Below are 14,668 nucleotides of genomic sequence, written 5' to 3' on the forward strand. Positions count from 1 at the left end.
AAGCTTTGAAAGCTCATTGTCATCGGGAGAAGGAAACTGCAATTCAGATCCGTGCTCGACAAAAATGTACAATTATCCACCACTATTCTCTGCTAGATGCGATAGGCTATAGATCACATGACTGCTTTCTTAGCTATACATTGATGCTTTCGTTTTTGCACGCATCTAATCCTGTGCTCTCAGTTCATTCGGTAGAGGCACATTTTAAAGCATGCTTGGTGTGGCATCCTCACTGAGTCACAGCTGTTCTCCTGGATTGATGTTGGTCATTGACTGAGGGACGCACAGTTAAAGACTGTCACATCAGTGCCTGATGGAACCATGGGCTCAGTTCTACTTTCGTACCAACTTCCCAAACCCCTCCCAACTTTAGGGGGCAACCATTGCTGATGGAAGCCACAAACAGCAGTGGTCATGGACCCTTTCACTTCTGCTCCTCTAGGAATGTCCCAAAAAGTCCAGCAGGCTTTTTGATTAAAGTGAGGCTTTTAAAAATTTGAAGAATTAAAAGTAGTTTAAAATGCTTCTAGGTGTTTTAATTGCTCTTATTAAATTGTTTAACCCTTACTTGACATGATTTTAAGTTCTCTTGATTAAATAGATCGTAAGGTGCATTTGATCTCCATGCATTAATGCAAATGAATCAATAAATCAAAAGAAAAGCAAACACAGCTGTTCCCAAATACGTTCAATTTCTGCTTCCTTTTTTTTTAAGAATTACAGAAAGGATGTGCAGTGGATCAGGGCTGTTTAGAGGTGAAATGGTTGTGGAGGATGGGGAGCTAGGAAACTGAGACACAGTGTGGGGTAATAATGGGAATGGAGTTGGAAAGCAGAAGCCTGGTGAAGTGCTCAGCAAGTTTATTTCTAAACTCATTTGAAGCCCTCCCTATACAGTTACTATTATTTATTTTCAACCCAGGTTCCACACCTGTAGTTAGCAGCATGAATAGGCCAGACTTCAGTTGATGTTAATAAGCCCTCTTCTTTGGATACTATCATCCCTCACCCACGTGACATACCCGCTTCAAATCTTGAATCAACACCTTATCAAATCATAATTCACAAAGCATCAACCCTGCCACCCGTCGTTTTCCCCCCCCCGACATCTCTTTCCATCACAAAATCTCTGAACATGTCATCACCTGCCAAATCTTTCCCACAATCCCATGTTGGAATCACTCCAATCCTGCTTCTATCCCCACCACAGTACTGAAATAGTCCTTACCATGATCACAAATGGCACTTTGTGTGCGATGTCACTGTAGTATACTATCCCTCCTCCGATTTCACAAACTGTTAGCAGGCTTTAATACGGCTAACTAACACTACTGTGATGCCCAGCTAGAGAGAACTGTTCCTTTGGTTGCAATTTTACCTTTCAAATAGTATCCAAAGAATTACCTGCAATGGCATTTGTCATAGTTTGCCCAATTTTGGGCAATTATTGAAGGTCAATCATCTCAGCCCCATGGCTTAGCCTTGGCCTAGAGCAGATTCCCAACAACATTGAGGAATTTCAGGTTCAAGTTCATTAGGATATTAAAGACTTGAGCTAAGTAGGGAAGTTTTCATTTCATATGTGACCTTTTACAGCACCGTTACAAATATTGCCGTAGCCATGACCTTTCCAATAACAAAGTGAAGTTTTACTCCATTAAAAGTGCCATATAAATTACCAGCTGCTATTGCATATAATGAAAATAATAATAATTTTTACTCTAAGTAAGTCACTTTGAATAAAAAGCTGTTGTTAGTTTTCCTGCTGTTACACACAATTTTATTTAAGTAGCAACATGTCTCGGTAGGGTATTTTCACATCCCTAATGACAATGGTAAATTACAAATTGGCTAACAGAAGGAGGTACATCCTGATCGGCATTGAAAAGGTCATTTGTAATGATGCTGTAGTTCTAACTGCCAACTGTGCTGACTGTAGAATCAAACAGTCATAGAGATATACTGCACAGAAACAGACCTTTTGGTCCAACTCATCCATGCCGGTCAGGTAACCTAAATTAACCTAGTCCCATTTGCCGGCATTTGGCCCATTCCCCTTTAAGCCCTTCCTATTCAGATTCCCATCCAGATGCCTTTTAAATGTAGTAATTGTAAAAGCCTCCACCACTTCCTCTGGCAGCTCATTCTATACGCGCATGACCCTTTGCATAAATATTTGCCCCATTAGGCACTTTTGTGTCCACCTTCAACTTAAACCTATGCCATCTAGTTTTGGACTCCCCCACCTCAGGGAAAAGACCCTGTCTATTTACCCTATCCATGCCTCTATGATTTGATAAACTTCTATAAGATCACCCCTCAACCTCCAATACTCCAAGGAAAATAGCCCCAGGCTACTTCAGCCTCTGCCTATAACTCAAACCATCCAAACCTGGCAACATCCTTGTCAATCTTTTCTGAACCCCTTCAAGTTTCACAGCCTCCATCCTATGGCAGGGTGACCAGAATTGCACACAATATTCCAAAAGCGGCCTAACCAACGTCCTATACAGCCACAGCATGACCTCCCAACTCCTATACACAACACACTGCCCAATAAAAGCAAGCACATCAAACACCTCCTTCACTATCCTATCTACCTGTGACTCCACCATCAAGGGACTATGAACTTGCACTGAATAGTGACTCCCACGACCTTACCATTAAGTGTACAAGTCCGACCCTGATTTGCCTTTCCAAAATGCAGCATCTCACATTTATCTAAATTAAACACCATCTGCTACTCGTCAGCCCACTGGCCCATCTGATCAAGATCCCATCGTACTGAGGTAGCTTTCTTCGCTGGTCACTACACCTCCAATTTTGGTGTCATCTGCAAACTTACTAACTATACCTCCTGTGTTCACATCCAAATAATTAACATAAATGATGAAAAGCAGCGGACCTAGCACCAAGCCTTGTGCACACCGCTGGTCAGAAGTCTCCAGTCTGAAAAGAAACTCTCCACCACTGTTCTCTGCTTTTTCCTCCCGAGCCAGTTCAATATCCAAATGGCCAGATCTCCGTATATTCTACATGATCTAATCTTGATGACCAATTTACCATGAGGAACCCTGTTGAATGCCTTACAGAAGTCCACGTAGATCATATCCACCGTTCTACCCTCATTAATCCTCTTCGTTACTTTTTCAAATATCTCAATTAAGTTAGTGAGACACGATTTCTCATGCATAAAGCCATACTGACCACCAATAATCAGTCCTTTCCTTTCCAAATACATGTAAATCCTGACCCCCAGGATTCCCTCCAACCGATGTATAGTTCTCTGGCTTTCCCGAATAGTAACAGGCGACATATGACAGTGATAGTCTTCCTACTTAGCCCAAGTCTTCAACATCCTGATGAACCTGAACATCCTCAATGTTTCCCCAAGTCAGTGACCTAGACTTTCCCTCAACCGGCTCTTCACACGCATCAAACAAATAAAATGGGAAAGGCACCTCCACAGGACCAGGAGTAAAAAATGATAATTTTAGAACAGTGAGTTCCAGCAAGTACACCCCTAAATCACTGTTTTTGTAAGATACAATTAAAAGAGAACCTATACACAGAAATTCTTTTCGTTGAGACTAAGAAAAAAAAAATCATTAAGCTTTACACATTAGTCAAAACCTGGTACAAATCCATTAGTTTTCCATTAATTAAAAACAACAGGATAAGGGACTTACTTCCAGCTTCCATGAATACTTCTGGTAGGTAGGTAAAACCACTTGCTGGTTCCAGTGGATTACCACAGCGTGCATGCTCCCCAGGACGCTGAAGATTAATTACCGTCTTTATGCCATGCCTGAAGCAGGAGTAAGCAGTCAGTTTCTATTTGAAACATGGGCCAACAGTTAAAACTTTCCACTTATACAGTGCCTTTCACAACCACCAGATGGTTAAAGCTTTTTATTGTCAATGAAACGATTTTTGAATGTAATTACAATGATAGGAGGGGGAAAACTGCAACTAATTTATATACAGCAAATGAGTCAACAACTGCAATGTGATCATAACCAGATCTGCTTTTCAGATATTGGTTGAGGGATAAATAGTGATCAAGGCAATCAGGGTAAACTTTTTTGATGGAAACCTTATCTCACACAAACCTCACACACTTGAGCTCTTGATCTGCAAGTGTGGCTTTAGAACATTGCATGCGCAACTTATTTCCAAACTCAGCTTGAGAAATAAAGATACACAATAAGAATAATTTGGGTGTGAAATTAAAGCTGTTTTTAGAAACTTAGTACATTTAATGCAAACTCACATAGCTCTTAAAACAATAGAGGGGAATCAGGGCTTACCAGGCTCCTACTAAACAACTGTTATTAAAAAAAACTCAAAGATTTTCTTCATCAAGAGAATGAAGAAAAAGATAATTCATCATGCTTAATGTTTTGGAATAAAATTATACAATAGAACATTGAACTGGCACTTCAATGCTCTAAATGATATACAAATATAGTTGAAGAAAATCTAGAAAAACTTCTGAATCAAGTTGTCATTGACAAATATCCCTGTCTAAAAAAATATTTTTACCATAGATCCTTAAAAGAGGTACTGATTCCCACCATAGAAGGCTCACTTATCTAGAGAAAAATACAAATATAGAGAAAACTACCAGCATTGTCTATACCAGTTACTTATTTAGGTATTACTTCAAATATTACTTAAAATACTTTTAGCATTCTGAAGAAGAATCTCCACCTAAAACACCCAATCTTTTCTCTTTACAAATGCTAACAGCCCTTTGTATGCCGAGCAAATTGTTAAATTACTTATTTCCCTTATTTCTTATTATTTCTACATGTTTTAAAATTAACATGAGGATTTGAAGTGAATTAGAGTATTACAAAACAGGCACTAACATGTTTACTATGAATAATATTCATCAATAACGATGCAGAAATTCACAACACTTTGTGCTGAAGGGAATCTCATTGTTATGCCAAAGTGCAAGAAATAATCTATTACTTCCTTTGATGCGGACACTTTTGCAGTACATTCTTCATTTTTGTGCAAGTTTTGTCAGTCTAAGCAATTTCAAGTACCAAATAAATTATCAATAAGTTAGCTGCACTGCATAATGGTAACGAAAACAGATTTAGAAACTTGATAATGGAGACGTTCCACAAAAGTCTCATCTATTTTTTTGGACATAGAAGGACAACATTGTTAAGATAGATTGGCTTTGAAACTAGCTGCAATTTCATCTAGTTAAATATCCAATGGGTTCTCATTGTTTGAGCTTACACATTTAAAATAATCATCTAAGAAACAAAGTTAATGACTAGAGACCTTATGAAATATATCCTGGCAAGCGATATTGCCCACAGAAGGAACACAGAAATGTGAATATTTGCAAAATGTTGCTCCAAAGAACTGCACAACAGAAACTTCTGCTCTGGCTAAAGGATACCTTTGAAATTGTTCAATAATGCTGTATTTTTCAATAACTTCTGTGGAAGGACGAGCCATTGCCAATATGTTGTCAGTTATCCTACAAATATAACAAAACTATTGTTAGGATAAACTGTGCACATGCATGAATTACTTTAGCAAGCTAAGTACACTATTTCTTCTTTACTTACAAAATAAAGCAATTCATCAAAAATTAGATAAAATGCACATCTGGCTGTGAATGTAAGTAAAATTCCAATATTCATGATACAAATGAAGAATAATATTTAAAAAGCTAAAGGCATAAAATTAATTTCTCCTACTTCAAGTACATCCTGAAAATGTTTGCTAATGGACGTACATGGAATAGTGTAGGTTTGATGGGCTTGAGATCGGTATGACAGGTCGGCACAACATCGAGGGCCAAAGGGCCTGTATTGTGCTGTAATGTTCTATGTTCAATGTACACTTTTTAAAATCTTTAGAACTTAGACTATGGCCATAAGAAGCAGTATGTAAATAAATGGACATATTCAGGTGACCTCATTCTCAATTCATCCAAAACTTGAGGCACTTTTCTGCATGTTCAGATGTCCTTTGAATACAAACAATTGTTCTAGATTAACCAAATATCCTCAAGGAACTGGCAAATAGCGATGTGAATTAAGATCGCGATTCTCTAGCCTTCATTTTAAATTTTAATCGGGTTGACTCTGGTTTATCTTCTAGCGCTGATCAATGCAAACACTCTCAATGAGCATATTTGAAATCAGGAGTAAAACAAATTGAGGTGCTAATTACAAAGGAAACATTGTATTTTATCTAAGGCTATAATTTGGTGTCAGAAGGGTATGCAAGCAGGAATAATTTGATATTAAGCTGTCAGTATCTTCCATTAGAGGACAGTCATGAATTTCAGTGCTCTAATGACTCATAGTACAAGCCACAACCATATGTAGTGTTGCTGTCAAGAAGCTGAAAAACTGATTTTTATTAAAAACTAGAAATAGAAAATAGACAAACAAATAAAACATTTCAATAGCAATAAATATCATTGATATTTATTTACTGATAAGAAACCGTATTAACAACAGAACATAAAATATTCACTGGAAAATCTCTTCAGATAATAACTGTAAACTTTGCTCCTGGTTTTATGGTATCAATTGAAATGTTCAGTATGATTACATTTTTGTAATTACTCCCTAGTAACATTATTCTCTCCAGTCTTTTATGTGACACTATATCCTTTCTAACATTGAAAAAGGCCAAAGGTAAACTCAAGGTTAATAAGGAGGATTGCATTGGTTGTTAAGAGTTGATAGCATGACTGCATGAAAAAGCAAAGAATTCCAGATTTTTGATCAAGTACATCCAAATTTGTTATACTTCTATTATCAAAAGAAGTTGCTATTTTCTGAACCTTCATTGGTGTAAATAGTTGGTAGCAAATCAATGAGAGGTTGAAATAGGTGAGTGGTTTAGCATCTCGTAAGAGAACAGGTGACAGACTGCATGGACACAAGAACATAAGGGTATTTTTATTTGGAAGATGAAGTTATGGAATAATGTCTGCATCTTTCCTATAGCAGAGACATGAGAATTGAATGCAGTATTCCAAAAGTAGCCTAACCAGCGTCCTACATAGCTGTACCAGGACATCCCAACTACAATACTCAATGCACTGACCAATCAAGGCAAGCGTACCAAATGCCTCCTTCACTACCCTGTCTACCTGTGACTCCATTTTCAATGAACTACGAACCTGAATTCCAAGGTCTCTTTGCTCAGCATGACTTCCCAGGACCTTACTATTCAGTGTATAAGACCTTCCCTACCAAAACGCAGCACCTCACATTGATGTAAATTAAACTCCATCTGCCACTCCTCAACCCATCAGCCCATCTGATCAAGGTCCCACTGTACTCAGAGGTAACCTTCTTCGTGGTCTACTACACAACAAATTTTGATGTTATCTACAAATTTACTAACCGTGCCTCCTATATTCACATCCAAAATATTTACGTAAATGACAGAGCAGTAGACTCAGCAGGTCAGGCCTCCAGTCTGAAAAGCAACCCTTCACCACCACCCTCTGTCTCTGACCTTCCAGCTAGTTATGCATCTAAATTGCTAGTTCTCCCCATATTCTATGTGATCTAACCTTATTAACCAGTCTACCATAAGAAACCGTGTCAACCACTATGCTGAAGTCCATAGAGACCAGTTCCAACACAATGCCTTCATCAATCCTCTTCGTCACTTCTTCAAATAACTCAAGTCAGTGAGACACAATTTCCCATGCACAAAGCCATGTTGACTATCGCTAAGATAACAAAGTGTGGACCCGGATGAACACAGCAGGCCAAGCAGCATCTTAGGAGCACAAAAGCTGAGGTTTCGGGCCTAGACCCTTCATCAGAAAAGGATGAAGGACCCTTCATCACCTTTTCGGATGAAGGGTCTAGGCCTAAAACATCAGCTTTAGTGCTCCTAAGATGCTGCTTGGCCTGCTGTGTTCATCCCGGTCCACACTATGTATTCTCGGATTCTCCAGCATCTGCAGTTCCCATTATCTCTTAACTATCACTAATCAATTCTTGCCTTGCCAAATACATTTAAATCCTGTCCCTGAGAATCCCCTCCAACAACTTGCTCACCACTGATGTCAGGGTTACTCGTCTATAGTTTCCTGGCTTTTCATTATCACCTTTCTTAAATAGTATATTTGGATTTTCAAAAGGCTATTTAACAGGATAAGAACCCATTGTGTTGAAGGCTGCTGATGAGTACAGAGAGAGAAGACTGGCTCACGAATAAAAGGCAGAGTTGGGATAAAAGGGATATTTTCACAGTGCAGCCTGTAATGGATGGGTGTCACAGGGTTAAGTGCTGGGGCCACAATTATTTACAATACGTATTAGTTACTTGTTTGGGGATGGTGAACGTATTGTTGCCAAGTTTGAAAATTATATAAAAATATTTGGGAAAGCAACTCATGGAGGAAGACACTAAGTTTGTAGAGAAATAAAGACGGGTTAAGTAATTAGGCAAAAACTTGTAAAATGGAATATAATGTGGGGAAAATGTGAGATTACCACTTTTGCATGAAGAAGAGAGGAGTTAGTTATTAATTAAATAAAGTTGACTGCAGCAAGTTGCAGCATGGATATGCAGGTCCTCATCCATAATTCTCAAGAAGCTACCATCTATGTTTAGTGAATAATGAGGAAGGCTAATTCAATGTTGGCCTCAATTTCAATCAGAATGGATAATAAATTAGAGGTGTCTTACTGAATCTGTACAAGGCACTTGGCAGACCGAGAAAGTTCACTCGGTTGATCTTGGGTATGGAGGGATTTTATTATGAAGAGATCGAGTAGGTTGGGTTTGTACTCACTGTTAAGAAGAATAGAAGACCTGATCGAAACATAAGATTCTCAAGAAGCTTGACAGGGTAGGTCAGAAAGGTAGTTTCCACCTGCGGGAGAATGGAGTACCAGAGGGCATAATACCAGGATAGTAGTTACCTGTTTAAATCAGAGATGAGGTGGAGCTCCAGAGGGTAGAAACCATGTGTAATGCTATTCTGCAAAAAGCTGTTAAGGCTAGATCATAAAGATTTAAGGCTGAAACAAGTTTTTAATAAGGGAGTCAGAGGTATGGTGGAACAGGCGGGGAAGTGGAATTGAAGATGATCATATCATCTATGTTCTCACTGAATGTTGGAACACACTTGATGGACCCAACGGGATAATTCTACATTTTATGATCCTACAGATATCTATATTGTCTTTCAAAATAGGAAAAAAAAAGTTACAGTATCAGTGGAAAGCATTTTTTAAAAGAAAACTTGCACTTCCCAACTTTCTGGTATAAAATACACAAATTTATAATTAACAGCACTGCACAGTAGCTAGCAATTTCAGCTTGTCCTTTAATTCAGTTTTTGGATCCTATTCCACAACCAACTGAGCAATCAACCTTCTGTTCTCTACATTTCTCCCATTAGCATCCCTCATCAAGTTCATCTTGTCCATGACAACTACTCCCATTTAGCTTCAAGCTTTCCAACATCAAAAATGTGTCCTTTCTCAAGTAACATTCCTATGTCTATTAAGACTGACATTGTCTATTCTCACCCACAACCTTTCCATTCTCTCCAATCATCACGTTTCTTTTAAAGATTTTGCTTTAGTTACAACAGCTTTTCTTTATTAACATTACCGCTCCCCACATCCCTTGATAAAGTACCCACAAGCATTTTCTTTCACAGTGCGTTCAACTCCCATCTCACCATATCTCTATTATACCTCATCATTATTCAAATTTGTCCTCTTTAATGCAAAGCACTTTGAGTCATTCTAAAATGTGAGGCGGGATGAACACAGCAGGCCCAGCAGCATCTCAGGAGCACAAAAGCTGACGTTTCAGGCCTAGACCCTTCATCAGAGAGGGGGATGGGGTGAGGGTTCTGGAATAAATAGGGAGAGAGTGGGAGGCGGACCAAAGATGGAGAGAAAAGAAGATAGGTGGAGAGGAGAGTTTAGGTGGGGAGGTAGGGAGGCGATAGGTCAGTCCAGGGAAGACGGACAGGTCAAGGAGGCGGGATGAGGTGGTAGGTAGAAGATGGAGGTGCGGCTTCGGGTGGGAGGAAGGGATGGGTGAGAGGAAGAACAGGTTAGGGAGGCAGAGACAGGCTGGACTGGTTTTGGGATGCAGTGGTAGAGGGGAAGAGCTGGGCTGGTTGTGTGGTGCAGTGGGGGGAGGGGACGAACTGGGCTGGTTTTGGGATGTAGTGGGGGAAGGGGAGATTTTGAAGCTAGTGAAGTCCACATTGACACTTGCGACTGGGAGGTGCAGTTGTTTATTGCAAACCGAGCAGAGGTGTTCAGCAAAGCAGTCCCCAAGCCTCCGCTTGGTTTCCCCAATGTAGAGGAAGCCCCACCGGGTACAATGGATACAGTATACCACATTGGCAGATATGCAGGTGAACCTCTGCTTAATACGGAAAGTCATCTTAGGGCCTGGGATAGGGGTGAGGGAGGAGGTGGGGCCAAGTGTAGCATTTCCTGCGGTTGCAGGGGAAGGTGCCGGGTGTGGTGGGCAGTGTGGAGCGAACAAGGGAGTCACGGAGAGAGTGGTCTCTCCGGAAAGCAGACAAGGGTGGGGATGGAAAAATGTCTTGGGTGGTGGGGGTCGGATTGTAGATGGCGGAAGTGTTGGAGGATGATGCGTTGTATCCGGAGGTTGGTGGGTTGGTGTGTGAGAACGAGGGGGATCCTCTTGGGGCAGTTGTGGCGGGGGCGGGGTGTGAGGGATGTGTTGCGGGAAACGCGTTCTCGACCACTGTGGGGGGAACCACTTGGGGACCGCTTTGCAGAACACCTCCGCTCGGTTCGCAATAAACAACTGCACCTCCCAGTCGCAAACCAATTCCACTCCCCCTCCCATTCTTTAGATGACATGTCCATCATGGGCCTCCTGCAGTGCCACAATGATGCCACCCGAAGGTTGAAGGAACAGCAACTCATTCTGCTTGGGAACCCTGCAGCCCAATGGTATCAATGTGGACTTCACAAGCTTCAAAATCTCCCCTTCCCCCACTGCATCCCAAGACCAGCCCAATTCGTCCCCTCCCCCCACTGCAACACACAACCAGCCCAGCTCTTCCCCTCCACCCACTGCATCCCAAAACCAATCCAGCCTGTCTCTGCCTCCCTAACCTGTTCTTCCTCTCACCCATCCCTTCCTCTCACCCATCCCTTCCTCCCACCCCAAGCCGTACCTCCATCTCCTACCCACTAACCTCATCCCACCTCCTTGACCTGTCCGTCTTCCCTGGACTGACCTATCCCCTCCCTACCTGCCCACCTATACTGTCCTCTCCATCTTCGGTCCGCCTCCCCCTCTCTCCCTATTTATTCCAGAACCCTCACCCCAACCCCCCCTCTCTGCTGAAGGGTCTTGGCCCGAAACGTCAGCTTTTGTGCTCCTGAGGCGCTGCTGGGCCTGCTGTGTTCATCCAGCCTCACATTTTATTATCTTGGATTCTCCAGCATCTGCAGTTCCTAGTATCATTGAGTCATTCTACATGAGTGCTGCTTCTATAAATGTAACCATGGCTGTTCTAAATTTTAATTCACTTGTCCCCCTCCCTACTAAAGGTTCTTTCGAATACTTTCAGATTAATTCAATACCTGTTCATCGTTATTATAACATCCTTCAGTTTAGCTGGTAAGCTTAAAAAAGAAATATCACAAAATGGTTTGACACAGATTATTGACCAGAATTTGCTGAAAATGTGCAAATCAGAGAGCAAGTTTGGGCAAGGAAAAATAATCTGTGAAATGGGAAGGTGCAAGGCAACTTATGCTGCTCTGTTGTTAAGATAACAAAGTGTGAAGCTGGGTGAACACAGCAGGCCAAGCAGCATCTCAGGAGCACAAAAGCTGACGTTTCGGACCCAGATCCTTCATCAGAGAGAGGGATGGGGAGAGGGTTCTGGAATAAATAGGGAGAGAGGGGGAGCCGGACTGAAGATTGAGAGAAAAGAAGATAGGTGGAGAGGAGGGTATCGGTGGGGAAGTAGGGAGGGGATAGGTCAGTCCAGGGAAGACGGACAGGTCAAGGAGGCGGGATGAGGATAGTAGGTAGGAAATGGAGGTGTGGCTTGAGGTGGGAGGAAGGGATGTGCGAGAGGAAGAACAGGTTAGGGAGACGGAGACAGGCTGGGCTGGTTTTGGGATGCAGTGAGGGGAGGGGACGAGCTGGGTTGATTTTGGGATGGAGTGGGGGAAGGGGAGATTTTGAAGCTTGCGAAGTCCACATTGATACCATTGGGCTGCAGGGTTCACAAGCGGAATGAGAGTTGCTGTTCCTGCAACCTTCGGGTGGCGTCATTGTGGCACTGCAGGAGGTCCATGATGGACATGTTGTGTGAGGAATGGGAGGGGGAGTTGAAATGGTTCGTGACTGGGAGGTGCGGTTGTTTATTGCGAACCAAGCGGAGGTGTTCTGCAAAGTGGCCCCCAAGCCTCCGCTTGGTTTCCCCAATGTAGAGGTAGCCACACCGGGTACAATGGATACAGTATACCACATTGGCAGATGTGCAGGTGAACATCTGCTTAATATGGAAAGTCATCACCCTCAAGAACTTCTCTTTCGATTGCTCCCACTTTCCACAGACAAAGGGGGTGGCCATGGGTACCCGCATGGGCCCCAGCTATGCCTGCCTCTTTGTAGGTTACGTGGAACAGTCCCTCTTCCGCACCTACACAGGCCCCAAACCCCACCTCTTCCTCCGGTACATTGATGACTGTATCGGTGCCGCCTCTTGCTCCCCAGAGGAGCTCGAACAGTTCATCCACTTCACCAACACCTTCCACCCCAACCTCAAATTCACCTGGGCCATCTCCAACACATCCCTCACCTTCCTGGACCTCTCAATCTCCATCTCAGGTAACCAGCTTGTAACTGATGTCCGTTTCAAGCCCACTGACGACCACAGCTACCTAGAATACACCTCCTCCCACCCACCCTCCTGCAAAAATTCCATCCCCTATTCCCAATTCCTCTGCCTCCGCCACATTCGCTCCCAAGATGAGGCATTCCACTCCCGCACATCCCAGATGTCCACGTTCTTCAAGGACAACTTTCCCCCCGCAGTGGTCGAGAACGCCCTTGACTACGTCTCCCACATTTCCCGCAACACATCCCTCACACCCCGCCCCCGCCACAACCACCCCAAGAGGATCCCCCTCATTCGCACACACCACCCCACCAACCTCCGGATACAACGCATCATCCTCCGACACTTCTGCCATCTACAATCCGACCCCACCACCCAAGACATTTTTCCATCCGCACCCTTGTCTGCCTTCCGGAGAGGCCACTCCCTCCATGACTCCTTTGTCCGCTCCACACTGCCCTCCAATCCTACCACACCCGGTACCTTCCCGTGCAACCACAGGAAGTGCTACACTTGCACCCATACCTCCTCCCTCACCCCCATCCCAGGCCCCAAGATGACCTTCCATATCAAGCAGATGTTCATCTGCACATCTGCCAATGTGGTATACTGTATCCATTGTACCTGGCGTGGCTTCCTCTACATTGGAGAAACCAAGCGGAGGCTTGAGGACCACTTTGCAGAACACCTCCACTTGGTTCGCAATAAACAACCGCACCTCCCAGTTGCGAGCCATTTTAACTCCCCCTCCCATCCCGCAGATGACATGTCCAGCATGGGCCTCCTGCAGTGCCACAACGACGCCACCCGAATGTTGCAGGAACAGCAACTCATTCCGCTTGGGAACCCTGCAGCCCAATGGTATCAATGTGGATTTCACCAGCTTCAAAATCTCCCCTTCCCCCACTGCATCCCAAAACTAGCCCAGTTCGTCCCCTTCCACCCCCCCCCGCCACTGCATCACAAAACCAGCCCAGTTTGTCCTCTCCCCCCACTGCATCCCAAAGCCAGCCCAGCCTGTCTCCGCCTCCCTAACCTGTTCTTCCTCTCACCCGTCCCTTCCTCCCACCTCAAGCTGCACCTCCATTTCCTACCTACTAACCTCATCCCACCTCCTTGACCTGTCTGTCTTCCCCGGACTGACCTATCGCCTCCCTACCTCCCCACCTATACTCTCCTCTCCACCTATCTTCTTTTCTCTCCATCTTCGGTCCATCTCCCCCTCTCTCCCTATTCATTCCAGAACCCTCTCCCCATCCCCCTCTCTGACCAAGGGTCTAGGCCCGAAACATCAGCTTTTGTGCTCCTGAGATGCTGCTTGGCCTGTGTTCATCCAGCTCCACACTTTGTTATCAGGATTCGCCAGCATCTGCAGTTCCCATTATCACTTATGCTGCTCTGTTGCCAGGATTGCATAAATTATGCCAGCATTCCCTGGAATATAGAAGATTGAATAATAATTTGATTGAGACTTTTAAGATTTTAAAATAAATTGACAAGACAAATTTATTTTGTTTGCAGGTAGGGAGTCTCAGAAAAGAAGACATAACTTTAAAATTTATTGTTTGTAGAGAAGTGAAGAAGCTTTTTTCATGCAAACGATGGTAGAAGCATGGAACTCAGTCTCACAAAAAAAAAGTAGACCCTGGCTCAACTTTCAATCTGCTTTTGAGTTTGGATAATACATGATTTCACAAAACAGTTGAAAAGTCTTGAATGGGTGAATGAACTGCTCCTGTTCCAAGATTCCTAATTATCCATGAAATTCTGCACAGCAAAGTTACATGCAGT

At 43.1% G+C, this 14,668-nt stretch overlaps 1 protein-coding gene across 7 annotated transcripts in view; it reads right to left on the bottom strand.

Annotated features, from left to right (window-relative positions):
• The window catches only part of LOC125460612 (protein tyrosine phosphatase domain-containing protein 1-like), a 153,003-nt gene that overhangs the window by 47,438 nt on the left and 90,897 nt on the right, over positions 1-14,668 (bottom strand). For all 7 annotated transcript variants that reach the window (XR_007249288.2, XM_048548259.2, XM_048548256.2 and 4 more), the window contains 2 exons: positions 5,426-5,506; positions 3,690-3,808 (listed from right to left, as the gene is read on the bottom strand). Coding sequence is in view for 6 of the 7 variants with exons in the window: in XM_048548259.2 (XP_048404216.1) it covers positions 3,690-3,808; positions 5,426-5,506 (200 nt within the window). In the remaining variant the exon portion in view is untranslated. The remainder of the gene's footprint in view (positions 1-3,689; positions 3,809-5,425; positions 5,507-14,668) is intronic.

The sequence above is a fragment of the Stegostoma tigrinum genome, chromosome 11, assembly GCF_030684315.1.
Source record: "Stegostoma tigrinum isolate sSteTig4 chromosome 11, sSteTig4.hap1, whole genome shotgun sequence".
NCBI lineage: Eukaryota > Metazoa > Chordata > Chondrichthyes > Orectolobiformes > Stegostomatidae > Stegostoma > Stegostoma tigrinum.